This window comes from Pipistrellus kuhlii, unplaced genomic scaffold (genome assembly GCF_014108245.1).
Source record: "Pipistrellus kuhlii isolate mPipKuh1 unplaced genomic scaffold, mPipKuh1.p scaffold_m20_p_13, whole genome shotgun sequence".
NCBI lineage: Eukaryota > Metazoa > Chordata > Mammalia > Chiroptera > Vespertilionidae > Pipistrellus > Pipistrellus kuhlii.
This window is the reverse complement of record NW_023425438.1, coordinates 37592347-37619231: the sequence shown is the minus strand read 5'-3', so window position 1 is coordinate 37619231 and position 26885 is coordinate 37592347. Positions and strand designations below refer to the sequence as shown.

Genomic DNA, 26885 nt, shown 5'->3' with positions numbered 1-26885 from the left:
TCATGGTAAAAGGGAAGATTGGAAACTTTTGATTAACTTGTTTTTGCTTATATTACTTAGTTATTCTCTACTATTTACAGATTTGCACTTTAACACTGTTTTAAGTGGGAATTCAGAAAAGAGTAGTAAAATGTATTAGTTTTGACTTTTCATTTGATGAAATTGTAATGCCAATAGTAGTGTAGCAGGTAATACCCTCCCCCCCCCCTTTTTGTTTTTTTTTTCTAATATTCTCTGGACTTTTTATAGGTATCTATAATTCCTTTAATTTATGTTTAATTATTTAACTAACATTTTTAAAGACTATTTATATATCAGATCTATCCTGCTTTTGGGGAATGCAGAAATAAAAGATGTAGTTTTTTTGTCCTTAGATATTTTCAGTATCTCCTGAGGATAACAGACATGAAAATAGACATGTAAAATATACCAGGATGAGTGCTGTAATAAGTGTAATGTACTTTTAAAACACCTGGAAGGACACTTAATTCATCTTAAGGAATTTGAGTGAGAATAGCTATGATTATTGGCTTTCTAAGGAAACCTTTTCTCAGGAATGATAGCACCATTCATTCAAATCAGGAGCCTGAGAATTATTTTCAACTCCTATTGTCAAATAATAACTCCTTTTTAAAAATAATTTTTTATTTTTTAATTACAGTTTACATACAATATTATATTAGTTTCAGGTGTACAGCTCAGTAATTAGACATTGATATAATTTATGAAGTGGTCCATCTGACAATATACATATTTATTACAATATTATTGACTATATTCCCTATGGTGTACTTTATATCCCCATAACTATTCTGTAACTACCAATTTGTACTACTTAATTTCTTCACCATTTTTATCTCCCTAACCCCATCTCCATGTGGCAACTGTAAAAATGTTCCCTGTATCTATGAGTCTGTTTCTAATAACTCTTATTCTTAAAAACAAAATTTCAAGCATTGGTATAAATTCCTGTAAATAATTCACAAATATGTTATTACATCTGTAAAACTCAAAATAGTACTCATCCATGGGGTACTAGGAAGCATATTTCAGTTTTACAGAGGAGGGCTAAGTACAATAACTTTATCCAGATCACACAGGGAGTAAGTGTTCAAGCCAGATTCAAATCTGATTGTATCAGCATCAATAAAACAGTAACTGCCATGTTTAGAATTCTTACTTTTTTGTATTCTTTGAATTAGTATTTTACATGCATTACTCAGGTACTTGTTGTAATATTTCTCTGAGATAGCCAATTATTTATATTTAACAAATTGTAAATGAGTTTCTTTAAATCTAATTGGTGATAAATTATATGGATTATTTTTTTGCCAGCTCATTTTTTACCTTTTAAGTTTACAGTGTGGCTGCTTTAATTCACATGGTAGTCCTATTTGACCTGGATCATTTAAATAGTCTCCTAATTGTTTTCTATCTCTAATTTTGCTTTCTTAACCATCTATCTTTTCTTTTTCCTGATTGTATTCTCTATGTCTCCTAGAGTCATTTTTCTAAAATCAAATCTCATTTAACTTTTCTTCCTCTCACCTTTTCAGGGATTCCTCATGGCCTATAGGATAAAGTTTACTCTAGTCTGACATATTTATCTGTCTGTCTCCCCCCACACTCTTTTACCTAGTTCACCAGATTTATATTCAAAGGTAATTTCCCTGTCACCCCATGCTTCAGTCATACTGACCTATGTGCTGTTTTCTGATCATAACATACTATTTCATAACTCTCTGACTTTGCTCATGATGCTTTCTCTATTTCAAATCATTGTTCCCTATTAGTGCTCTTGACTAGCTTCTAACTATCTGTCAAGATGCAATTTAAACACTATGTACTGAATGAAGCTTTCGGACCATTTTTATTCCTAATGGAGCTGATCTAATGACTTCTTTGTGCTACTTCTGTACCCTATGAATATTCATCTTACATTGTATTGCTTTACTTGTAGCTATGTGTGTGTGTGTGTGTGTGTGTGTGTGTGTGTGTGTGTGTGTTAGACTGTAGGTTCCTTTGCTTATTTACTTTATTAGAGTCCTGGTGCATGAAATTCATGCACTGGGGTGGTGGGGTACCATGAGCCTGGCCTTCACCCTCTTGCAGTCCAGGATCCCTCGGGGGATGTGCGACTGACTGCTTTGGCCCGCTACCTGGGGCCTAAACAGCCAGTTTGACATCCCTAGCACTGCTGCAGAGATGGGAAAGACATCTGCCACCGCTGCTATGCTCACCAGCCATGAGCCCAGCTTCCCGGTGAGCAGCACTTCCCCTGTGGGAGCGCATTGACCACCAGGGGGCAGCTCCTGCATTGAGCATCTGCCCCCTGGTGGTCAATGCATGTCATAGAGACTGGTCATTCTGCTGTTTGATTGATTTGCATATTAGCCTTTTATTATATAGGATCGGTTTATTCACTACACATTCTAAGTAATTATTTGTCAGATGGTGCACAGTAGGAAGGACATTAAGAAGATGAAATTTTGGTCCCTCTTCTCAAGAAGCACTAATCTAATTGAGGAACTGAATAATTAGTGATAAGTGCTATTTGGAGATATATAAGAACAACATAGTAACCAATTCTTAGACAAATCGGGGATGTTAGTAAAGGCCTCTTGAAGAATAGAAATATTTCATGTTTTGTTCACCACAATATTTCCTGCACTCAGTTTAATAAGTTAAAAAATGATTAAATAGAATACATAGTATGATTAAATAGAATGTATAATATTTTCAGGCACTCTGAAAATAAGCATAATTGGAAAATAATTTGAGTGGCATGTTTGATAGCCATTCTTACTAAGTAAAATATGAAACATGGGGTTTGTACTATTGATCTGTTTTCTCTGAAAATGAGATTGATTTTATAGAAATGTTCTCTTAGAATGAGATTATCTTTGGAAGTTTTAGATATGTTACTGAATATAAATTATTACAAAGACATTGCATAGTGACTTAATCCTCTTTTAGAGAAACAGTAATATGGTAAAGGGATAATGTGAGTAAATTGTTCAGAAGTCTTTTTCTTACTTGAATATATTAAGTGTTTTCCTGAAAATTCCCTTTGATATATTTAACATTGACAATTTAAAATATACATTTAAATTGGGAAGAGTTTCTGCCTTTTACTATTTTGTTACCATTTACCTTATTTTCTAGACTACATTTACCTTATAACGTGTGGTGACAGAGATTACTTTGACAAGTATAGCTGTCATGGGGGGAGGAGATAATAGGGGATGTGAGACAAAGTATATATAAAACTATTCTCTTAAATACAAGGCTTTCCAAACAAGGAAAACTGCTGTATTGAGATTTTTATGAAGCTTTAAGGATAATTATTCTCAATTCAAGTTTTCATTTTTTTGCTACAAGAATTTTCACTTTCACATTAGCTGAAAAATACTGAAAGAATTATAAAAATTGAAAAAAATAAACAATTATGAATTCTGAGGATATATAGAAAGTTCTTTTTAAAACAGCAAATCAATGGCATTTCTATAGTTAAATAATGTTCTATAATTTTTACTTAACTTAAAAAAGTAGAATACACACAAATATATGTACATATACACTTTTCTTTTTTAAGTTATTAAAATTTCATCTCTATAAAGAATTTGTGAGCTAGAGAACGGAACAAAGAAGAAAAATTGACAAGATCCCAAAGTACCACATAGTGATAACCACTCTTTATATATGGGAATTTTTTTCTCTTAGTCTTTTTTTTTCCATTTGAACACACACACACACACACACACACACACACACACACACAGCCCTTTTCTTTTTTTAGAGCAAGTTATTCTGAGATACTTCCACTTCTGTCTGTAATATTGAAAACTGGAAAAAGTATTGCTTTCTAACAGTGAAAAAAACACACAAACAAAAACAAAACCAACTACAAAATGAAAACTTTCTGGAACCCATCAGGAACCTAAAGTGGCAGGATGACCGAATACCCTGAAATCCAAAACGAGGCTGGCCCCCCAGGACAGGGTGATAGGATGCACAGACTCCATGGCAGAGCCCAGAAGAAAGGCATAGTATCACATGGGTGAGAAAGTAGAAATTAATTTAATCTTAATGACTCGAGCTAGCATGTTAGTTAGAATAGAACTCCTAGCTGTGTGTCCCAGATCCAGGAGGAGTTTACACTCACATGTTATTTGCAGTGGACTTTCCCTGCACGCTCACAAGAAAGATTGGAACTGGCTATGAGAGCAGAGAGAATCATCTGTGATCTTACAGGCACAGAGAAGGGGACCAGCCACTGCTGTGAAAAAGGCATGGAGCCCCACTCCCCTGGTTTGGGAACCTCACTCATACTGATCAAAAATGTTACAGCACTGGTCAGTCCGGGCAGGGAAGCGTCTGTCTCTCTGCCAGGCACATTACTACAGGGAGGTTTGAAGTAAAAAGAAAGCTATTTCACCCCTGGAGAATGGCGGAAGACAAGATCTTATATCAAATGCTGTTAGTCGTCTACCAGTGGGAGAGAGCACAAAACTGCACTATATAAACCACGGAGACAAAGCCAAGTTGGCTGCCACTGCAAGGAAGGGCAGGGATGTTGAGCGAGCTCCACATCCACAGAGGACCTACCTAAGACTGAGCCTGGCCAGGACAGCAGAAAAAGTCCTTTGATCTTTACTAATAGCATGTAATGGTAGTAATCTGAATGGTCAAGAATGGAGAGGGAGAGAGGAGAGAGAGAGAGAGAGAGAGAGAGAGAGAGAGAGAGAGAGAGAGAGAGAGAGAGAGATTGATTTTGTATGATAGGCGTACAGGTATAGTCAAAAGCTGTGGATAATGCAGAAAATTTATGAAAAACCAGGGATCCGCCGAAACCGGTTTGGCTCAGTGGTAGAGGTCCCAGGTTTGATTCTGGTCAAGGGCATGTACGTTGGAGGCAGCTGGTCGATGATTCTCTCTCATTGACGTTTCTAGCTCTCTATCTCTCTCCCTTCCTCTCTGTAAAAAATCAATAAAATATTCTAAAAACAAAACAAAAAAAAAAAAAAACCAAACAGAAAAAAAACCTGGGATCCCAGAACCCACACTAGGCACATGCTAGTATTAGAAAAATTTGAACTTGGTGAGGCACTGAGGGTAACCATAGTAACAACCAAACCCAAACCGAATTCAACTCCTGCATATACTAATGGCTCAATGGAAGGAGAGAGGAGGTCATTTTCAAGTATAAATACTGTTACCTTAGACTCTACTGTTTTATTTATGATATTCAGTCTTCAATAAAAAATGTGAGACATGCAAAAAAGCAATGAACAAATTATTGTCAAGGGACAATGAAATCAACAGAACCAGATTCAGAGGTGACCCAAATTATAGAAGTATCAGTTAGGGACTTTTAAATTCCACATGTATGAACAGACAGGGACTTTTAGCAGACAGATGGAAATTATTGGAAAAAGTTAAATTGAAATGCTTGACATAAGAAACCGTTTTAGAGATGAAAAATTCCTTTGAGGGGCTCATCAGTAGATTTGACATAGCTGAGAAAAGAATTCAGTGAATTTGAAAATAGGTAAATAGAAGTTACCCAAACTGACACACACCAGAGAAAAAAATAATGAAAGAAATAAGAGATCCAATTTCTGTAGGCCAATTCCAGACAGTGCAATTGGGAGTCTCAGAAGGAGAGAATGAAACTGGGAAGAAGAAATGTCATAATTTAATGGCTGAGATTATTCTAAAAGTAATGAAAGACATCAAGCTAGAGATAGTCTCCTATCTATTTAAACAAGAAAATAATAATTAGAAAACAAAGAAAAAGTCTTAAACACATCATATGCAAATTCATGAAAATGAAAGGTAAAGGACACTCAGGGGAAAAAAGTGATTACATGCAGGTTTAATGATAGGAATTGTATCAGACTATAGATGAGAGGTCATAGATTTCAGAACCACTTCAAGATCCACAGTCAGATCAAGGTCCATGGTCCCGCCTCCACATATTATATTGTACATGAGGGGTGTATGGTCTGGCAGGTCTTTGGGCAGGTAGGAGTACTCCTGGCCTGAGGTTGAGTGGACCTGGGGCCGAGTTACAGGGCTGTTTTAGTTTTTTCAACCAGAACAGGATTGGACGGCTTGCTTCTGGGTCATGAATGGGCATGTCTTCTATGCAGTTATGGACAGGCTGTTTGGTAGCTAGTGGATGCTGGAGTTGGGTCATGGACCACAGCTGGGACTGAGGTTGGCAGGCAAATGGCCCTGTTGGAAAGGTCAAACAGGCTCTAGGCTGAGTTCACAGTGAATTGTAGTTTGTTCTTGTGTGTGTACTTGAGATTGTTATGGGTGACAACTGTGCCACCTGAGCATGGGCTTGCTTTCTCAAAGTAACACTCTTTGGTTTTGGGTTCCACCAGGTTACAATCTTTTATCTAGATCCCAGAATTCCACAAAGCACCTTTGTCTGTGTGTGACTGCCAAATTATTTTTGCTAATGGGATATAAGCGTGGGATCTCCCGTTCTGCTATCTTGCTGATGTCACTCATCTATTTTTTTATTGCCCTTGAAGAAAACTACTTATCTAGTAACAATGTCTAGAAAAGAAAATATGTGCCAGGTATAGGACAGAGGACATGGGAGAAAAATTGGATATGTTATAAGATGTTCAAAATAGGTGAAACTAATCCTATATAACAAAAGGCTAATATGCAAATTGACTAAATGGCTGAATGACCAGTCACTATGACATGCACTGACCATCAGGGGATAGACGCTCAATGTAGGAGCTGCCCCCTGGTGGTCAGTGTGCTCCCACAGGGGGAGGGCCACTCAGCCGGAAGCCGGGCTCATAGCTGGTGAGTGCAGCAGCAGTGGTGGGAGCCTCTCCTGCCCTGCAGCAGTGCTAAGGAGTATGACTGCAGCTTAGGCCTGCTTTCAGTGAGTTAGGTCTGCTCCTGGTGGCAGGGAGTGGGCCTAAACCATCAGTTGGACATCCCCTGTGAGCTCCTGGATTGAGAGAGGGCTCAGGCCGAGCTAAGGGACTCCCCCATCAAGTGCATGAATTTTGTGCACCAGGGTGTCTAGTAACTAATAAGCCAGTGATGCAGATAAAATTGAATCATTGAAAAAGCAAATAAAAGCAGTCAACAAAAAAACTAAGTAGGAATATAAAACAGATGAAACACACAACTAGTACAATGATAAATTTAAATCGAACTGTAAGTGTTCCATATGCATGTGATCAGAGCGTGTATTTACAGTTATTGAGTATAGTCTCTAAATGACAGATTAAATTTGTTAATAGTATTGTAAATATTTTTTGTTTTTCCTATTTTCGGTCTACTTTTTCTGTCAATCATTGAGGAGTTAAAAGTATCCTATTATTTTAGATGTATATCTTTCTCCATTTTATTTTATTTTATTCATTATTTTATTTTCCATCACCACTTATTCCCTCTATACTCTCTTCCACCTCTATCCTCCACCCTTTTACTTCAGATATATTGAATATGATTTTAAGTCCAGTCACAGTTAATACTGTTATATCTTGTATTCATCATTTTAAGTTTATGAAATGTCCCTCAATATCTTTGTTAAAAATGAGAATAGTTTTAATGTCTGTTTTGCCCACTATTAATTTAGCTGTAACTTCTTTTCTATGGTATGCATTTTTCTCTCCTATTACATAGCAATCTTTACTTTTAACATATTTTCAAATTCTTTCAACATTAAGGAAAAGTGTTTGTTTTTTAAAATATATTTTTATTGATTTCAGAGAGGAAGAGAGCAAGAGAGATAGAAACATCAATGATGAGAGAGAGTCATTGATTGGCTGCCTCCTGCATGCCCCCGATGGGATTGACCCACAACCTGGGCATGTGCCCTGACTGGGAATTGAACTGTGGCCTCCTGGTCCATAGGTCGACACTCAATCACTGAGCCATGCTGGCTGGGCAAGGAAAAGTTTTGAGTGTTATGATGAACTGAATACTTCTTACCTAAATTTACTAATATTTGACACTTTTCCATATTCGGTTTATTAATCTTTTCCTGCTCTTTCCCCTCCCCCCCCTTCACTGTGCATATACATGAGTGTGAATATCCTATCTAATAAAGAGGAATATGCTAATTGACCATCATGCCCTCACAAGATGGTGGTGCCCAGTCTCCTCAGCCCTGTCTTATCCAGCAGAGTCCCCCAGTTTCCTCATGCCTACCTCATCCAGCCTCAGTCCCCTGTCCCCTCAGCCCTGCCTCATTCAGCCAGAGTCACCCATTCCCCTCAGCCCCACCTCACCCAGTCCCCACAGCATTCAGCCTCAGTTTCCCAGTTCCCTTAGCCCTGCCTCATCCAGCTGGAGTCCCCCAGTCCCCTTAGCTCCACAGAGGAAGGTAGTTGGAAGCAATCAGGCCAGCACAAGAAGGCAGTTAGGGACAATCATGCCAGCAGGGGAGCAGTTAGGGGGCTATCAGGTTGGCAGGCATAGAGGCTAGGGACAGTCAGGCAGGCAGGTAGGTGAGTAGTTAGGAGCCAGTAGTCCTAGATTGTGAGAGGGATGTCTCCTGAGGGGTGTCAGATTGGAGAGGGTGCAGGCTGGGCTGAGGGACATTCCCCTCCCTGTGTATGAATTTCCTGCACCGGGCCTCTAGTATTATAGTATTATAAACCCTTATGGTTTCTGTTAATTTTGATTAATTGTTTAAGATTTCTGTCTTCTCTGTATAGTCATCATTTTCCTTTTGTTATAAATAATGTTTGTGTTGAAATACTTTGAGACTGTATATTTGTTCTGTTATCATATGTCCCCCACCTCTCTCCTCCTTATGATATCATTAATGATTCTTGCCTAAATCATTTTTTTCTTTAATAATTACTAATTTTGATTTTTAAATATTTTGTATATGAATTTATTTAGGAGTCCTTCTCCCTTTGCTTTCTGTCAATCTAGCTATCTATATCTGCCATCTACTAGTCATCTCTATCATTAGATCAGACTCATGGTTTCTTACTTCATTTAGATGGTTCATTTTTATACTCAAATTGGTGTGTGTGTGTGTGTGTGTGTGTGTGTGTGTGTGTATCTAGTGTGAGCTACTTCTTGCTCTGTGTCTTGTTGATGCATTCCCATTATGTTTAGGACATTTCCCCTCTTATCAACGATGTCAATAATTTCTCAAAAGAGTCCAGTTCTTTCAATGCTGATTATATCTTGAAAATAAGATCTGGGCATGTGTCTGTATGTTTAAAACATGCCATTTTCAAGCAACAATAGTGGGTATTGGTTTTTAATTCAATTTGCCTAATTGGAATGTTTATGCTATTACCTTAATGCATTTAGTGATATGCTAGGATTTAAGCCTGCTGTCTTACTTTTGTTTTCTATTTGTCCCATTAATTAAATTAAAAAAAATTATTTCAGAGAGGAAAGGTGAGGGGGAGAGAGAGAGATAGAAACATCAATGATGAGAGAGAATCATTGATTAGCTGCCTCCTGTATGCCCTCCACTAGGGATGGATTCGGCAATCTGGGCATGTGCCTTGACCTGGAATCAAACAGTGACCTCCTGATTCATAGGTTGATGCTCAACCATGGAGCCACATCAGCCACCAGCCAGGGCCCATTAATTTTTGACCACCTTTTCCTAATTTACTTCCATCTTCTTGGATAAGTGTTTTTGGTATTATGATTTATTCTCCCCACTGGCTTATTTGAGTATAACATTATTTTATTTACTTATTGTTTATTAGTGTGGTTTCTCAGGATTACAGTGTGCATCCTTAACGTACTACAATTTATCTCAAATAATATATCGTTTCACATATAAAAATCTTACAACAGTATAATGCAATGTATTTTCTTCCTCTTTTGTTATTGTTGGTATATACTTCACTTATATACCTGTTTTTAAACTCTAAAATGTGCTTTGAACATTTAATATCATTTTAAAATTCAAGGAAAAAGATAGTTCTTTATATTTACCCACATATTTCCCATTGTTAGGCCTTCTAATTATTTCCTGCAGATTTAGGTTACTTTTGATATTACTTTTCTTCAGTGTGAGGAATTTATTTTAGCATTTCCTTTAGTGTATACCTTCTGTTGTTACATATTTCATAGCTTTTGTTTGTCTAAAGTTTTTTTTACCTTTGTTTTTAAAAACATTTTTTCAAGCTCTAGAATACTAGGATGACGGTACCCTTTCCACTTTAAAGATGCCATCCCACTGTCTACTTTCATTGCATCTGAAGAGAAACAAGTTGTCACTCTTATTGTTGTTTCTTTCTCTGAATTATTGTCTTTTTTCTCTGGTTGCCTTTAAGATTTTCTCTTTATCTTTGCATTTTACAGTTTGTGATGTTCCTATGTGTTTTATTTGCATTCATTCTGTTTGGAGTATGCTGAATTTCTTATATCTGCAGGTTGAAATCTTTTAACAGGTTTGGAGATGATTTGCTAATATGTCCTTAAGTATGTCTCTTTCCCATTTTCTTCTGTGATTCCTAGCTGCTTGACAAACCATTCAAATTTCATCATAACTTGAGTGAATTGAATGTGTCTCAGTTTTAATTAGTTTCAATTCTGTTTCTAAATGGCATTGGAGAAATCTTTTTCTTCCTTTTTCCAACTCTAAAATCCCAAAGCTTCTATCCGGAGCCTTATCTGTGATCTTAACAGGATTTGAGCTGGGCTGGGTTTCAACTTTAGTTAGTTTTTGCTCTCCTTTGGATTGGTTTCAGTATAGGCCTGGATCCTAAATCTCTTGCAAAATTTGAAAGATTTCTCTTTGATTTCTAGCACTGCCTCCACCATATCTTATGTAACTGAGTTTTTATAGGAAAGAATTGTTGGGTCAGTTTGTTTATTTTTGTTTGGGGGCTTTTCCAAGATTCCAATTTGTATTATTATTCCACACTCTTAAAGGTTGGACTGATTTTTCTCCATCCCACTAAAGCCTGTCAGCCTATGACTCTTACTCCCTCCTCTATCTGTACCCAGATTAGGTTTTGGATAAGATATGAAAGTGGCGGGTAGTCTTTGCTCACTTTTCAAGGACTTATTCCAGTCTGCAGTTTAGTTCATTTACACTTTGTTAACATTTAAGGAAAATATAGCTTTTTGCTTGGATCTAAGTTTCTTGATAGTCTTGATCTTCTACATCATCTAAAAGTCGAACTTCTGCTAGTTCTTGTTAAAGCATAATAGAGATGTAATAAGCACAGATGCCATGACAGTGATTAATATTATGGTCGCCAGATTATTTTGGGCACCTGTGTTAATCATGATTATAGCAGCCTGTATTTATTCATAGCTCATATTACAATCAATGTGATGTAATTATGACTTTAATATGTGAAGACGGAACCACAAAACCATTTTGTTCATCATTGTGACCTGAATATTCTAACACAATGCCTAATATCTTATATTTGTGGGATGAAGTATTTCAATTAAATAATCATTTTTGGGAAGGGTGGCAATGGGCCAGAAATTATTGGTCAATTAAATATATCTTTATATGGACCCTGTAAAAATATTTTTGTGTATCTCTTTTCCTAACTGGTTATGGCTTTTTATTTTCTAGTCTTATTTGTTTCTAATATTTTTCTCTTTGCAACATAGCATAACAATGTAGCTTGCCTATTATGTATTTAGAATTTTAAGATTTTTATTTCATCTGTAATAAGCATCTGATTTCCTTCTGCAGAAAGAGAAATCAATGAGAAACAATTTGTGACCATTGCCTATAAGCAATAAATTATTGACAAAGAAATGTTCACACATCTTTACTTACAGTTAGTTTCTGAATTGTATAAACAAGTATTATTACAGTAGTGACCTTGTTATTGAAGAACTGTTTGTCTCAAAAGGATATCTTTTCCAGAAAGCATTCCTGGGAAATGTTTTCAGGAGTTCATGAAGGATTGTATAGGTTTCAGATTTAGTCTGTTGGTTGCAAGACTGTTTTCTTTTAAAACTTGCACATAAAAATAGCTTTGGAATAATTTTCTTTGTTTAGTTTTTTTTTTAATGAATACAAAATGTCTTTATTTGTTGCCCTTGAATGGGATTTAAAACATATATGTAGAATTAAACTACTGACTTGAAACACTTATTTTGGAACCAGAGCAAAATATAAATGATAATACAGGAGGAGAGCTATCTTCTTTATCAGCTAATTGTGTAAGAGGTCTACTGAGAGATCAGGTTGGAAAATTATAAATATTAATCTGTGAAGGAACTTGCAACTATAGGAGAAATAATGGTTTTAGGCTGAGGAATCATCCTGGGGAACTATTTATTCTGAGAGAGAGTATAGCATAGTGTTTAAAGGCTGTGGCCTTTTGAGCAAGATTGCCTATGTGAATCTACCCTCCCCCTTTTTTGTTTGCTCTGTACTCACTGTGTGACCTTGAGCAAGTTAATTAATTCCTCTGTGCCTTCATTTTCTCATCTGTAGAGATACTAATAAAACTTCTTCATGTTTATTGTGAAGATTAAGTAAATTTTAAATCATTAAAGTACTTAGAATAATTTCTGGCACATAATAAATGTTATTTGCTGCTGCCTTTATTTAGTTATTATTACTGTTATTATAAGCACCAATTTATTTGTTTGCAATATAATTCTGCTACCAATATGACTAACTACTGACACTTCTTTTTCAGCACAACTGAAATTGATGACATGATTAGAAAATCTACAAACTTGTTGCTGACCAGGACTCTGAGTAACTCTCTGCAGAATGTCATTAAAAGGAAAAATATTGGGCTAACTGAGGTAAAGCTGCTCTTAGTGGAGATAGCCAAAGCAATATGTCAACAGACGTTATAAGCTGTGGGTTTTTTTTTGTTTTTTTTTTTAATTTATCACAACTTTCCATATGGTTCATCATGCTCTTCCAGGTGGACCCCTAAAGGTGAAAGTGCAAAATCACTGTCTTGTGTTTTTCTTTGGTCATCCTGGAGAAGTCCATTATTAGTTTTTGAAAGTCACTTTTTCTCTCTCATTGTTATCACTACCTTAATTGATTTTCCCTTCTGAGGATGTTGAGTTAAATTTGTATTATTTGCTATTAATTATATAAACAAAATTGTTGGTTGGAGAATGTATTAATATCATCATCCTATCCAAATAAGTGGCCGTCCAAATACAAACATACAAGATGAGATCATATTTTTGCTGCAGAAATCATTGATGCCACAGATATTGGTACTCATAGTCCTTGGTTAGTATTAGACTTAGCTTTAATTTGTGAAATACCTCATGTATGTGAATGGTATTTTACTCTTTATCAGCATGTAAGTGTGGATTTGGGTGGGGAAATGTGAGAGAAAGGCATTCATCACACTTCTGTGGAAGCTTATACAGTCTCAGAAAGAGATGAGGGATATTGTACATATGTTGGGGACAGGATCTTGGCAAAATGAAGATTTGGAGTATTGGCATGAAGTCCTGAAATTTAGAAAGATGTGTAGTTTACTTTCTCTTGGACCTAGGATTGCATGGGAACCTCAACCTGCCATTTTATGGAATTTATGGTGCCAAAGTGAGTGCTTGGAGGAATTTTTGTTTTCACAGGGAAAGAAAAGGCTGTTGGCTATCTGTTTTACCTGTAGCGGTAGAATAGTTAGAAAGGCAGTTGCTCTAGAAAAAATTGACATTTTCATATAGGTACTGTCAGGGATTATAGTGAAAGTTAGTAAATGGTTGATATTGATCCACAGGAAGCCAGCTGAACAAATACTTCTGTGGATGTGCTAAGATACAAAAATATTGTAATGTGGGATATAGGCAATGATGGAATTCTCCTTTAACAAACTTTTCCACCCCCACAATTGAATGCCGCATATGACATTATTTAGGATAGTGTTTTCATTTTGCAGAACTTCCTTTTTATTGTTCCTAGAGTAAAATTAGAGAAATTCAGAGTTTCTGTTAGTAATTATTTCATATTATTTATGTTTTCATGATTAAAATGTGCCCCAGGAGACATGAATAAATGGCTAGTGCTTTGCATTTACCCTTTGTTTTTAATATAATTTAGAATGCTCACTGGCTCTAGCCTTTGTTATTTACCTCCCACACACCATTTGTCTCTAACCCCTGTGGTTAAATAGCAATGATATTGCTAATATTATGTTAAAATATTTTATACTGAAATTTTGTCAAATATAAGCTTTGTACTAGACCACTGAATTTGGAACCAGTAGTTCAAGTATTTTAGGTATTTTCCTTGGAGATGTTATAAAATCAGCAGTTAACATTCCTTTTTGTACTCTTGCAGGGGTGAAATGGAGATAAAAATTCCTTGAAGTCTTAGGGATCATATTTTTGTGAGTGAGAATCAAGGCTGCTATTTAGTTCTTTATCTTCTTGCAAATATAATAGAGAAGCACTGGTGGTGTGGGGAGCAGTGTGACTTCTATTTACTGGCTTTGAGTTCATCCTTTTGGAGAGAATTTCCCAATTCTCTGCTTTGGGAAATAAGATAATATCAATTCTAATATAGGTAGATATAAACACCCCAGAAGTAGTTTATAATTGGGGATAGAAAGTTGTTCTTGGAATGTGGTGCTTAGTTTTGAACTATTGAAGATGATGAAGTCATTTTCTTTTCTGGAGTTTGTCAAGAATATGACCATCTATTTGTCATCGTGTTTCAGGGTACCCTGGGGTGTTTCATCAGAGCTGGAGAAGTGACTCCCACAGTCTGCTCTGTGCCCTAGCTCACTTGATTCTCTGTGATACTGGAAGAGACAGAAAATTGTTCTGCTGCTTAATGATTTTTAACCAAAGCAACTTTGGCCATTTAATTGTAAGAGGTGGTTGTTTGCAATATAGTGTTTTATTTATTTTTTGATAATTCTCATAGAACTTTTACTTTATGTAAGACATAACTAATATCTAATCTGTTAGATCCATATCCTTGGAACAATGTAAAGGACAGTGATATATTTTTATAATAGAGTGGGAGGTAGAGGTTAAATATACCAAAGAAGTTCAAACTCTGATGGAAGATGATATCTGAAATTGCTTCGTTTAATCCTTACGTTAAAAATTACCTAAAGTATCTGGCTTCTCATTTGTAATAAATGCCCTTGTAAGGATTTTGGTTAGCTGTCATTCAGGAGAAGAGACACTTAGACCTCATTAACAGACAATATTCCCTTTGAAAATGACATGGTATCTACTGTAATCCTAGAGTGTTTTAATAGTCTATTCTATGCTTAGCAACGAAACATTTCAGAAGTGACTGACAGCCAATTGACATAATTCATGGTGATCTTTTGTGTTGACAGATCTTTAAAAAGTCATGGGAAATTACTACTGTACCCAGTGAAGCCGCCTCCTTTTTTTTTTTTTTTTAACTGACAATATCCTGTAAAACAAGACAATTTTCTCTTTGACTGCCACTGTTTTTTATTTCAATAACATGACACAATTTCTCATTATTAGGATTATTTTTGATAAGTAGAATGTGTTCTTGATAGGTAATGCTGACTTTCAAATAGAAATTCTTCAGTTCTCCAAATTAACTCGTACTTTTCTGACTTCCACATCAAGACAACCTTGCCAATAGTCACTTTCCCACTTAGGAAAAAGGATGATTAATTAAGACTACTAAAATCTTTAAAAATTGTTTTACTCCTCCTCAGAGGGACAAACATGATGAAAAGAAAAGGATGACAAATTGCTTATTTGGATGTATGTTTTTTCTAGAGCCCTCCAAAGCTAAAAAGGCTGATGTTTGGGGTAATTTTATAGGAGATCATATCTGAGTCTAAAACTCGAAGTCTCCAAATTCAAGCCATGGAATGAGTGGAATGAGTCCAATGATGAATATGAACTTGTCTGATGAGTTGTGGGGAATAATACAGAGATCTAGTTCCAGTGTTGCCCTAACTTTTCATCTTTGTTGGAGCTGCATCTCTGAGTCTTTGCTCTTTATCATTATGTTAAAAAGTATCTGTTTTGCCGAAACCGGTTTGGCTCAATGGATAGGGCGTCGGCTTGGGGACTGAAAGGTCCCGGGTTCGATTCTGGTCAAGGGCATGTACCTTGGTTGCGTGCACATCCTCAGTGGGGGGTGTGCAGGAGGCAGCTGATTGATGACTCTCTCTCATTGTTGTTTCTAAAACTCTCTTATCTCTCTCCCTTCCTCTCTGTACAAAATCAATAAAATATATTTTAAAAAAAAAGTATCTGTTTTTCTCGAATCTTCCAGCTTATTCTTAGGAGAGTGGAAGGTATCTTTTTCCTCAGTTCAGTCTATTATAATACTAAAGCATTGTCATTATGAGTTGACATAGATTTTTTTTTTTTTTTGAGAAAAACTGTGTGCTGTTGAGGAGGTAAGGATGTACTATAATACTTGATTATAGTCCTATTCATATTTTTGTTTGCTATTTCATAGAAATATTATTTGACTGTAAAATAATTTAATACCTCTCTTCATCTTTAGTTCTAATTCCCCTTTGTGTCATCTACCCACTCTCGCCCCAGCTCACTATCTTCCTAGACAAAAAGAAGGACCAAGTTCATGTATTGTCTGGTACACCAATACTCCCCCTACTTTCCACAACCCTGCCACCAGAAAATAGTCTTATGACAATGAAAATTTAAAGATGTAGCCTTGGCTGGTTTGGCTTAGTGGTTGAAGTATTGGCTTATAGACTGAAGGGTCCCGGGTTCTGTTATGGTTAATGGCACATACCTTGGTTGCAGGCTCCATCCCTGGCCCATGTCAAGGCACTTACAAGGGGCAACCAATCTATGTATCTCTTTCACATCAATATTTCTCTCTCTCTTGTCTCACCCCCTTCTTTCCATTCTGTCTAAAGATCATTAGAAAAAATATCTTTTGGTGAGGATTACAAAAGAAGAAGAAGAAGAAGAAGTTAAAGATGTAGAAGAGAGAGATACACAAAAAGATTCCATTCTAATTTCTTTTTGTATTTTTTAAAATTTCTTTTAGACTCTGGGGAGTATGAATAGTTTTCATAATTGAAATAAGTAGTAGGTACTTATCCTATTTTATTTTATTTTATTTTATTTTTTATTTTTGCATAGAGTAGAATCAAACCATGGAGAGTTCTAGTTGGTGGAAGACCCAGAGTTTACTTCAGCCTACTCTACTGACCCTGTAGCATGCCAGGGCTAGGGCTGCCAGCTCTGCTCTGCTCAAAAGCACTGTCATAAGTCATGTAGATGAGCTCATTTGAGACATAGTTCCATTTAGTTATATGATCTAGAGAAAATAATTTGATTTTTGTTATAATAAAATTAGAGGTCCATTGCACAAAGATTCATACAAGAAGAGGCCTTCCTTTGCCTGGCTTCACTCCTGGCCACCCCAGAGCCTGCAAGTCATTGCTTCTGGCTAGAGTGCCACTCCTGTAGCTCCCCACCCCCCCACCCCTCATTATGTCCTACCTGCCATTATGTCCTACCTGCCGCTCAATGCCTGTATATGCAAATTAACCCACCATCTTTGTTGGGTCAGTTTGCATACGCACTCCCGATTGGCTGATGGGCACCATGAAGGCACAGTCAATTTGCACATTTCTCTTTTATTAGTATAGATGGAACAAATAATTATTCCCGCTTAATTTATTTCTGCAGGTTGCTGGGAAGTTGATGTAAGAACATGAATTGCGAAGTGCTTTACAAACTGTGTAGATAATAATAGTTATTCTTCCTATTCTCCCCTCTAAGTAATTAATAGATTACTTTAATCTTACTAGCACTGTCTCCTTAAAGGTTCTTTTAAAAATATATATATATTTTATTGATTTTTTTTTTTTACGGAAAATAAGGGAGAGGGATAGAGAGTTAGAAATATCAATGAGAGAGAAACATTGACCAGCTGCCTCCTTCACCCTCCCTACTGGGTATGTGCTCACAATGAAGGTACATGCCCTTGACTGGAATTGAACTTGGGACCCTTGACTCTGCAGGCTGACGCTCTATCTACTGAGCCAAATCGGTTAGGGCTAAGGTTCTTTTCTATAAGAAAAGAGAAATAGTATTAACTAAAAAATATGAAATTTTCACAATAACTCTGTGAATTAGAAGTTATTAACATTTTACAGGTAAAAACACAGGCTTAGAGAAGTTAAGAAGTGTTCTTAAGATCAAGAATTTGTACATTATTAATCCTGTGGTTTCTCTGACTTTAGTGCCCATGTTTTTTCTTCCATAGACTAATATAATTTAATGTGCTGCAATCTAGTCCAACATCTCTCTGTTTATCATGCCTAATTTGGAAACTTTTTCTTGCCATTTCAATTATTCTTATTCTTTTAGTGGAGTTTGTTTAATTTATTTGGCTGTTACTTAAGGCTAGGCATTATGCTAAACACTGTTAGTTTGTTTCTCTTAGTCTAGTCTTTTTTAAACAGAAGAAAACATGTGTTTAAAATAGAGTGACAAGAGCTCCTACAGAGAATAGGAGGAATTCAATATGTTCTGGGTAATCAGAGAAGACTTTATAGATGAAGTAGTACCCCTGCTTTAAAATGCCTTTTGTAGAAGGCAGATGGCCTTGACCATCATGCCTTTTGTTTTTCTTGTACCAGCAGATTCATATTGAGCCATTCATTCTGGGGTGAATAGTCAAATGATTCATACATGTGCTTGCTATTTTCCAGCTTGTCCAGATTATTATCAATACAACACACTTGGAGAAATCCTGTAAGTTCTTGGAAGAATTCATCACCAATATCACTAATGTGCTTCCAGAAACAGTCCATACCAGCAAGCTGTATGGCACCACGACTTTTAAGGTGAGAGGCCCTGCAACAGGCAGGCATAGTCAGAGGAACTGAATAAACATTTTTCTAAAGACCATAGAAATGGCCAACAGGTAATTGTAAAAGCTGTTCAACATCACCAGTCATCAAAGAAATGCAAATGAAAACCACAATGAGATAACACCTTATACCTTTTAGAATGGCTGTCATCAAAAAGAAGAGAGAACAAATGCTGACAGGCATGTGGAGAAAACCCTTGCATACTGTTGGTGGGACTGTTAACTGGTATAACTACTATGGAAAACAGTATGGAAATTTCTCAAGAAATTAAAAATATAACTATCATATCCCACAATCTCACTTCTGGGTGTATATTCAAATAAATAAAAACATCTTCAAGAGATATCTATACTTCCATTTTCACTGCAGAATTATTTCCGATAATCAAGACATAGAAACAATCTAAGTGTCCATCAACATATGAGTGGGTAAAGAAAATGTTGTATATGTATACAAATAAATATTATTTAGCCATGAAAAATAAGGAAAACTTGCTACTGTGACAACATAAGTGAACCTTGAGGCATTATGCTAAGTAAAATAAGCCAGACAGAGACTGAAAAATACTGCATGGTATCACTTATAAGTGGAATCTTTTTTAAAAAAAGTCTAATCTCAGACACAGAGAATAGAAAAGTTGTTGCCAGGGACTGAGAGAAGTAGAAGTTGTTAAAAGGATACAAACTTTCAGCTATAAGATGAATAAGGTTTGAGAATCTATTATAAAATGTGGTGAATAGAGTTGATAATACTGTATTGTATAAATAAAATTTGATAAGAGAATAAAATATAAACATTTTCATTAAAAAAAAAAACTATGTGAGAAGATGAGTATATTGACTAACTAGATGTGGGTATTCCTTCACAATATACAGTATATGTAAAGAGGCCCAATGCACAAAATTTGTTGTAGAGGCTCAGCCCTTACAGCCCCATGGCCTCGCCCATTGGTCATTCCAGAAGGTGGTTGCAGAAGGTCATTCTGCTGTCCAGTCTTGTTAGCATATTACCTCTTTATTATATAGGATTAGGGGCCCAGTGCACAAATTCATACACTTTGAAAGGAACTGTGGGCTTCAAGGGCTTTTCAGACTACGGTCAGATGTACTCTCAGAGAATGGCTTGTATATTTTGTTGTTGCTTTAGCATTAAAATCACTGAGGGAAAATTAAAGGCAGACGGGAAGCCATAGGGGTTGAGCAGCCAGTTAAATGCTTAGTAAAGGAGAGGTTCTGGAGACCATGAAAGGTCATGTCCACAGTGCTTATTGGAAACACGGGTTGCATAAAACACATTGAAAGTTTATTTTTACCAGGATCGTTTCAGACCAGCTAACTCAGAACTCAGTGTAAACATGGCAATTATAACAGCTACATGTTGTGTATTTTCCTAAGCTACTGTTTCCAGAAAACTTTCCCTTGCAGATGGAAATCTTTATGCTGAAAAGGGGCAAAAAGAATTAGAAGGTCTTCAAGGTATTTTCTTGCAGTGTTCCCTTTTATTGCCATGTGTCATAACTAAGCTGGCATTCATTGTTTTCCTTATTCATAAGAATGTCTTCATTCCTTTATAAAACAGAATGAAGATATTTATTTACTTACTTCACCACAAATATTATTTGTATCCTTACTATGTAATAATGAAAAAAAGAATTCTTAGTCTTTAGAGTTTATAATCTACATGGACTACAGAGCCTGTAAGTTCTATACTGAACAACGTGAGAAGTACTAGGATAATACAATAGATACATTAAATCCCTCATTGATTCTACAAGATTCTATAAAGCATCCACTACATACCAGGCAATTTATAGGTATGAACTAAATAAACAAGTATTATATGCCAGGTGATAAATGGCGATACTAGTTCATAAACATACACACAAAAAATCTAATGTCAGGGAATGGTAAGAAGTAGGAAGAAAAATAAGTGACCTGAATGAAATGAGAATGGAATAATTTGAATTTCTATAGCATTTTGGTCAGAAGGAGCAGTACAATAATAGGCATTGGTGTATTCAACGAGTATCAAGAAGGTCAGTCTGGCAGTGATGTGTCTATCATGGTAAGAGATAAGATAGGAGTCAGATAATTTTTAGCCTTGTAGGTCACAGAAAATATGTAAGATTTTATCCTGGAATGAAATTTGAGACCATTAGAAGATGGAAGTGATGGTGATAAACTGACATATATTGATGGGTAACATTGGTTACTGTGTGGAAAAACAAATACATTGTGGATCAGTATGGTTGAAGAAGAGAGCCCAGTTTGGAGATTATTGCAGAAGTCTAGGTAAGAGATAGTGTTCACTTGAATTACAGTGGTGGGGATGGAAATGGTTAGAAATATTTTTAAAGGAAGAGATGGCAAGTTTATTGTTGGATTGAATATGGGGTTATAAGAGAAAGAGTAGAGTCTAAGATTTTTGAATGAAGCAAGTTTAGTTCAATGATTTAAAAAAATGAAACAGTACCACAAAAAATTATCTGCACAATTAGAGGTAAAAGTAAAGAGAAGAAAGCAAGTATGATTAGTGTTAGAATATTGTCTAAAATTATTCACAAATAGTTCAAATGAGAAAAAAAAGCATAAGCATTTAAAAAGATACTAAAAAGGAAGTTATAAGTCAACATCTCTTCCTCTTAACATTTCTTAGAAGGCCCCTCTATCAGTAATTGACAAGTATGGGAGGCAGAATATTAGTAAGGAGATAGTTGAACTGAATGGTACAATCAGTCAACTGGGCCATGTTGAATACTTTATTTAAAAACAGTGTTTATTGTTTTTAGATAAAGTATTCATTTTTATGAATGCACATTTTTCTCAAGATATTAAGGACATTCACAAGACAGATCTAGGTCGCAAACCGCGGCTCGCGAGCCATATGCAGCTCTTTGCCCCTTGAGTGTGGCTCTTCCACAAAATACCACGTGCAGGTGTTCACATACAGTGCAACTGAAACCTCATGGCCCATGTGCAGAAATTAATTTTTGGCCTGGGCGCGTCTATTTTGAAGAAGTGGTTCTAACGACGAGCCACACTCAATGGGCCAAAGAGCCACTTGTGCCTTGTGAGCCGCAGTTCCAATCACTGTTCTAGGTATTAATACACAACATTTTAATGAATAAAAATTTTAATGAATAGAAATCATACAAAGCTTGCTCTGAGACCAATATAGAATTGGAAAAAATTAACAGAAAGATAGCTGAACATTCCCCAAATATTTGGAAATAACCAACAAACTTCAAAATAATACCTGGGTCAAAGAAAAAGTCTTAAGAGAAATTAAAAAGTATTTCCAATCGAATGAAAATAAAATTTTTCAAAATTTGTGGCATCAGTGAAAACAGTGCTTAGAGAGAAATGAATAGCATTATTTGTTTATATTTGAAAAGAGTAAATTTTTAATATCAATCATCTAAGCTCCTACCTTAGGAATCTAGAAAAATAGAGCAAATTAAATGCAAATGAATCTTTAAAAAAATGAAAAAAATTAGAGCAGAAATTAGAATGGAAAATCCAAAGAGAAAATTGGTGAAACCAAACACTGATTCTTAGAAAGATCCATAAAATTAAACCTTGAGTTAGGCTAAGAATAAAATGGAGAAGACACAAGTACTAATATAATAAATGAAAAAGGATTCATCACTACTGATTTCAAGTACATTAAAAGAATAATAAAGGAATATTGTGAATAACTCTATACCTATAGTTTGATAGTGATGAATAAATGTGCGGTGATGGATGTGCTAATTGATGTGGGAAATCCTGTTTCGATGTATACCTATATCTAATCCTTCCATTGTACAGTCTAAGATATCTTACAATTTTCTCAATAATACCCCACTAAAGCTGAAAAAATTATATCAGATATTTAAGGAAAAAATTACACCTTTTCTTTACAATGTTTTCTAGAAGTAGAGGCAATACTTCCTTACTCAACTGTTTGAGGCCAGGATTATGCTCATATCATCCAAACATTTCAAGAAAGGAAATCTACAAAACAATATCTCTTATGAATATAATGCAAAAGTACTCAGCAAAATATTAAGAAATCGAATTCAACATGTATCAGAAGCAGACACAGTTGACTCTTGGAACAGTTGTGGGGATTATGGTGGACCCCCTGCATAGTCGAAAATATGTGTTATAACTTTTGATTCACCAAAAATTTAACAACTTACAGCTTAATGTTGACCAGAAACTTTAAACATAAAGTCAATTAACACATATTTTGTATGTTATATGTATTATAACAATGAAGTAAGTTAGATAAAGGAAAATGTTATTAAAATCATAAGGAAAAGAAAACTTCCTTCTAGTATTTTTTTTGGGGAAAAATTGACATTTAACTGGACCCAGACAGTTCAAGGGTCAACTGCACAGTACAACCAATTGGGATTTATTTCAACTGCAAAGCTTATTTAACATTCAGAAATCAATTAATATAATCCATCACATCAGTGGGCTAAAGAAGAAAAAAATCAAACAATAATTTCAATAGATACAGAAAAAGCATTTGATAGTATCCAACATCTATTCATGCTAAAACCTTTCAGCAAACTAGAGTGGAAATTTCCTAAACTTGAAAAAAACATCTTTACAAGTTGTATAGCTAACAATATACTTGGTAGTGAGAAACTAGAAGCTTTCCTCTAAAATCAGGAAGAAGGAAGGGATCCCATCTATTCAGCATCCAATATGACAGGAAACACAAGATCTACAGATTGAGGAGGTAGAAATAAAACTGACGTTGTTTGCAGATGACATGGTTGTCTATGTTGAAAATATGAAAGAATTGACAACAACAACAACAACAACAACAAAGAAAAAACTTTTCACAAACTCTACCAGAACTGATAACTGTATATTAACCTTGTCTTGTATCCCCAACCTTGCTACGTCTACCAGAACTGATAAGTGAATATAGCAAGGTTGAGGATACAAGGTTAATATATAGAAGTCCTTTGCTTTCTTTCTTTTTTTTACTAGTAAACAACTAGAATTAGTCATTAAAACACAATATCATTTACATTACCATAAAAAGAGAGAAATATGTATAACTCTAAAAACTAAGGTTTTTGTGAGGAAACCTATAAAACTGGTGAAAAGAAATCAAAGAAGAATGATCTAAATAAATGGAAATATGTCCCTTATTTATGGATAGGGAACACTCAATACTTTATCAAGGTATCAGTTCTTCCCAACTTGATCTACAGATTTGATACAATTGCAGTCCAAATTCCAGCAAATGTATATTGGAGAAAGGAGTCTTTTTAATAGGTGGTGTTAGAACATCTGGACATGCATTTGGAAAAAAGGGAAAAAATGAATCTAGACAAAGATCTTAACACTTTTCACAAAAATTAATTCAAAATGGATCACAGACTTACATGCAAACACAAAACTATAAAATGCCTAGAAAATCTTGGTGACCTTTCATTTAGCTATGACTTTTTAGCTAAAACACCAAAAACATAATCCACCAAAGGTAATATTAAGTTGGACTTCATTAAATTGAAAACTTCTGCTCTAGAAAAGACTTTCTTAAGAGAATGAGAAGAAAAGCCACAGTAAATATTTATAAAATGCATATCTAATAAAGAACTTACATCCAAAATATACAGAGAACTGGTAAAACTCAACGAGTAAACAACCCAATTTGAAAATGGGCAAACGATCTGAATAGACACCTCATGAAAGAATGGAGAGAGAATTTTAAATTAAAACGAGATACCACTACACAACCATAGTAATCACCGACAGCACCAAATGCTGGAGCAACAGCAGCTCTCAGTCATGCCATTTTGGAAAATGGTTGGTCAGTTTCTTACAAGGTTAAACATAGTTAGTCTTGCTGTGAAATCTACCAGTCATGCTGCTTGGTATTAACCAAGTGAGTTGAAAACTTAAGACACACAACTACTTACACGTGAATGCTTAGAGAAGTTTTTTTCAGTTACCAAAACTTGAAACAACAATGATGTCCTTCCAGAAATGAATGGATAAACAAACTGTGACATATCCAGAGCATGGAATGTTGTTCAGTTATGAAAAACAAATGAACTATCAAGCCATGAAAAGACATGCAGGAAGCCTGAATGCACATTGCTAAATAAAAGAAGCCAATCTGAAAAGCTACTCTCGAACATCCTATTCAGTCATACAATATACCACATGATTCCAAGTATATGACACCCTGGAGAAGGCAAAGTTATATAGAAAGTTAAAAGATCAGTGGTTGCAGGATTCAGGGGATGAGCTAGGGATGGATGAGTAGGTAGAGTTGAGTGGATTTTTAGGGCAGGGAAACTTCTTTATGATACTGTATGGTGAATACATAACATTATGCATTTCTTAGAAGCCATAGAACTGTACAATATTGAGTAATCTCTAATTCAAAACTATGGACTTTAGTAATAAATTATCAATATTGGTTCTTCAATTGTAATAAATGTACCACACTAATGCAAAATGTTTTAATAGGGAAACAGTGGGAGGAAGATAAGGAGGCAGTCTATGTGAATGCTCTGTACTTTCTGCTCAGTTTTCTGTAAGCCTAAATTTCTAAAATATGTTTATTAATGAGAAGAAAATACTTCGTAAAATGGGAATTCCAGGACAGTTGATTATCAAACAAGTTAATTGTCATGTTTGTAGATTATTATATAAATACTAGAGCCCAGTGCATGAAATTCGTGCACTTGGGAGGTATCCCCCAGCCTGGTCTGTACCCTCTCACAGTGTGGGAGCCCTGCGATTGATTGCCCCAAAGAGAAGGTTCCACCCACCCATTGGGGCTCCTCGATAGATTGCCCTAAAGAGGTAGGCTGGAGCTGGGGGTCCCGCCTCCGTGGCGGGCACAGGGCCATGGGAACCCCAGCTAAAGCCACACGGAGCGGCCGCCGGGCCCGCCTCCGCTGTGCATGCAGCTATCTAATGACAGCATGAGGGCATCACAGTGTGATGGCAGCAGGACCACCGAGCCTTTTATTAGGAAGATGTAAAGAACTGAGCACAGAAAGGTCCATGGAAACATTGTTCATATAAGTCAACATAATAAATGCCTATATTATAATATGTAAATGCACTGCAAAATTTAGACCATTAAAAAGGTGAAACTGGAGAGAGTGATATTACAGGAAGGGAGTCCTAGAAGAGAAAGGGAATAGAATCTTGAGAGTGAGTGTAATTTTGAACAGAGATATGAAAGTGAAAATGTATGCATGTAGCTAAGGACAATGCCAGTTTTTCTTTTTGGTGAAGCAAAAAAATTGCTTGTCCTGCAGACACAAAATAGAACATATTTCACTGTGCTTTTGAAAAAATAAAAACTCATGGAATATTACTTAATATTCCCAATTCTATTATGTAGTGGATAGGTATGCGATGTTTCTAAGCAGAAATTTCTGCTATGCTTATATTAAAAGTCTGAGTGATTTTAAAAATTTCATATTTCACAGGATGCCAGACATGCAGCTGAAGAAGAGATTTATACCAACTTAAATCAGAAGATTGACCAGTTTCTCCAGCTGGCTGACTATGATTGGATGACAGGAGATTTGGGAAACAAAGCTAGTGACTACCTAGTAGACCTCATTGCCTTTCTACGTAGCACCTTTGCTGTATTCACACACCTGCCTGTAAGTGACAGTTGCTTTACTTTGTCCATTATATAGAAAAATGTTCTCTTCAAATTGAGTTTGATGAAGAATGTTTGTTTGTTTCTGGAAGTTCTTTATAAAAGCTCATCTATAATTATCATCCTTTAACAAGATTTAAAGATTTATTATTTTTTTATTTACTTTTACATTTTGTTTATTCTGAAAATAGTCCCTAACATTATGTCTACTTATATTCCTTCTAACTTAAGGGTAATTAGTGCAAACACATAGTGAATGCCTTGGTGGAAATAGAAGAGAAATTTAGGAGTTAGGATTTCAGATATGTATTTTTTAGTCCTAGAATGTCCATTTTTTTTTTATAATATCAAGTTTTCTGCTAAGACTTTACATCTTTTTATTTAATTTTTCTCTTTTCCTCAAGCTATGTAATCACAGTCATTTTAAAGTCATTGTTTATAAATACTAAT

General features: G+C 35.6%; 1 protein-coding gene across 8 annotated transcripts in view; it reads left to right on the top strand.

Annotated features, from left to right (window-relative positions):
* Positions 1–26885, top strand: part of EXOC6B (exocyst complex component 6B) — a 462052-nt gene that overhangs the window by 239863 nt on the left and 195304 nt on the right. For all 8 annotated transcript variants that reach the window (XM_036435703.2, XM_036435699.2, XM_036435697.2 and 5 more), the window contains 3 exons: positions 12648–12759; positions 18633–18767; positions 26257–26436. In XM_036435703.2, coding sequence (XP_036291596.1) covers positions 12648–12759; positions 18633–18767; positions 26257–26436 — 427 coding nt within the window. The remainder of the gene's footprint in view (positions 1–12647; positions 12760–18632; positions 18768–26256; positions 26437–26885) is intronic.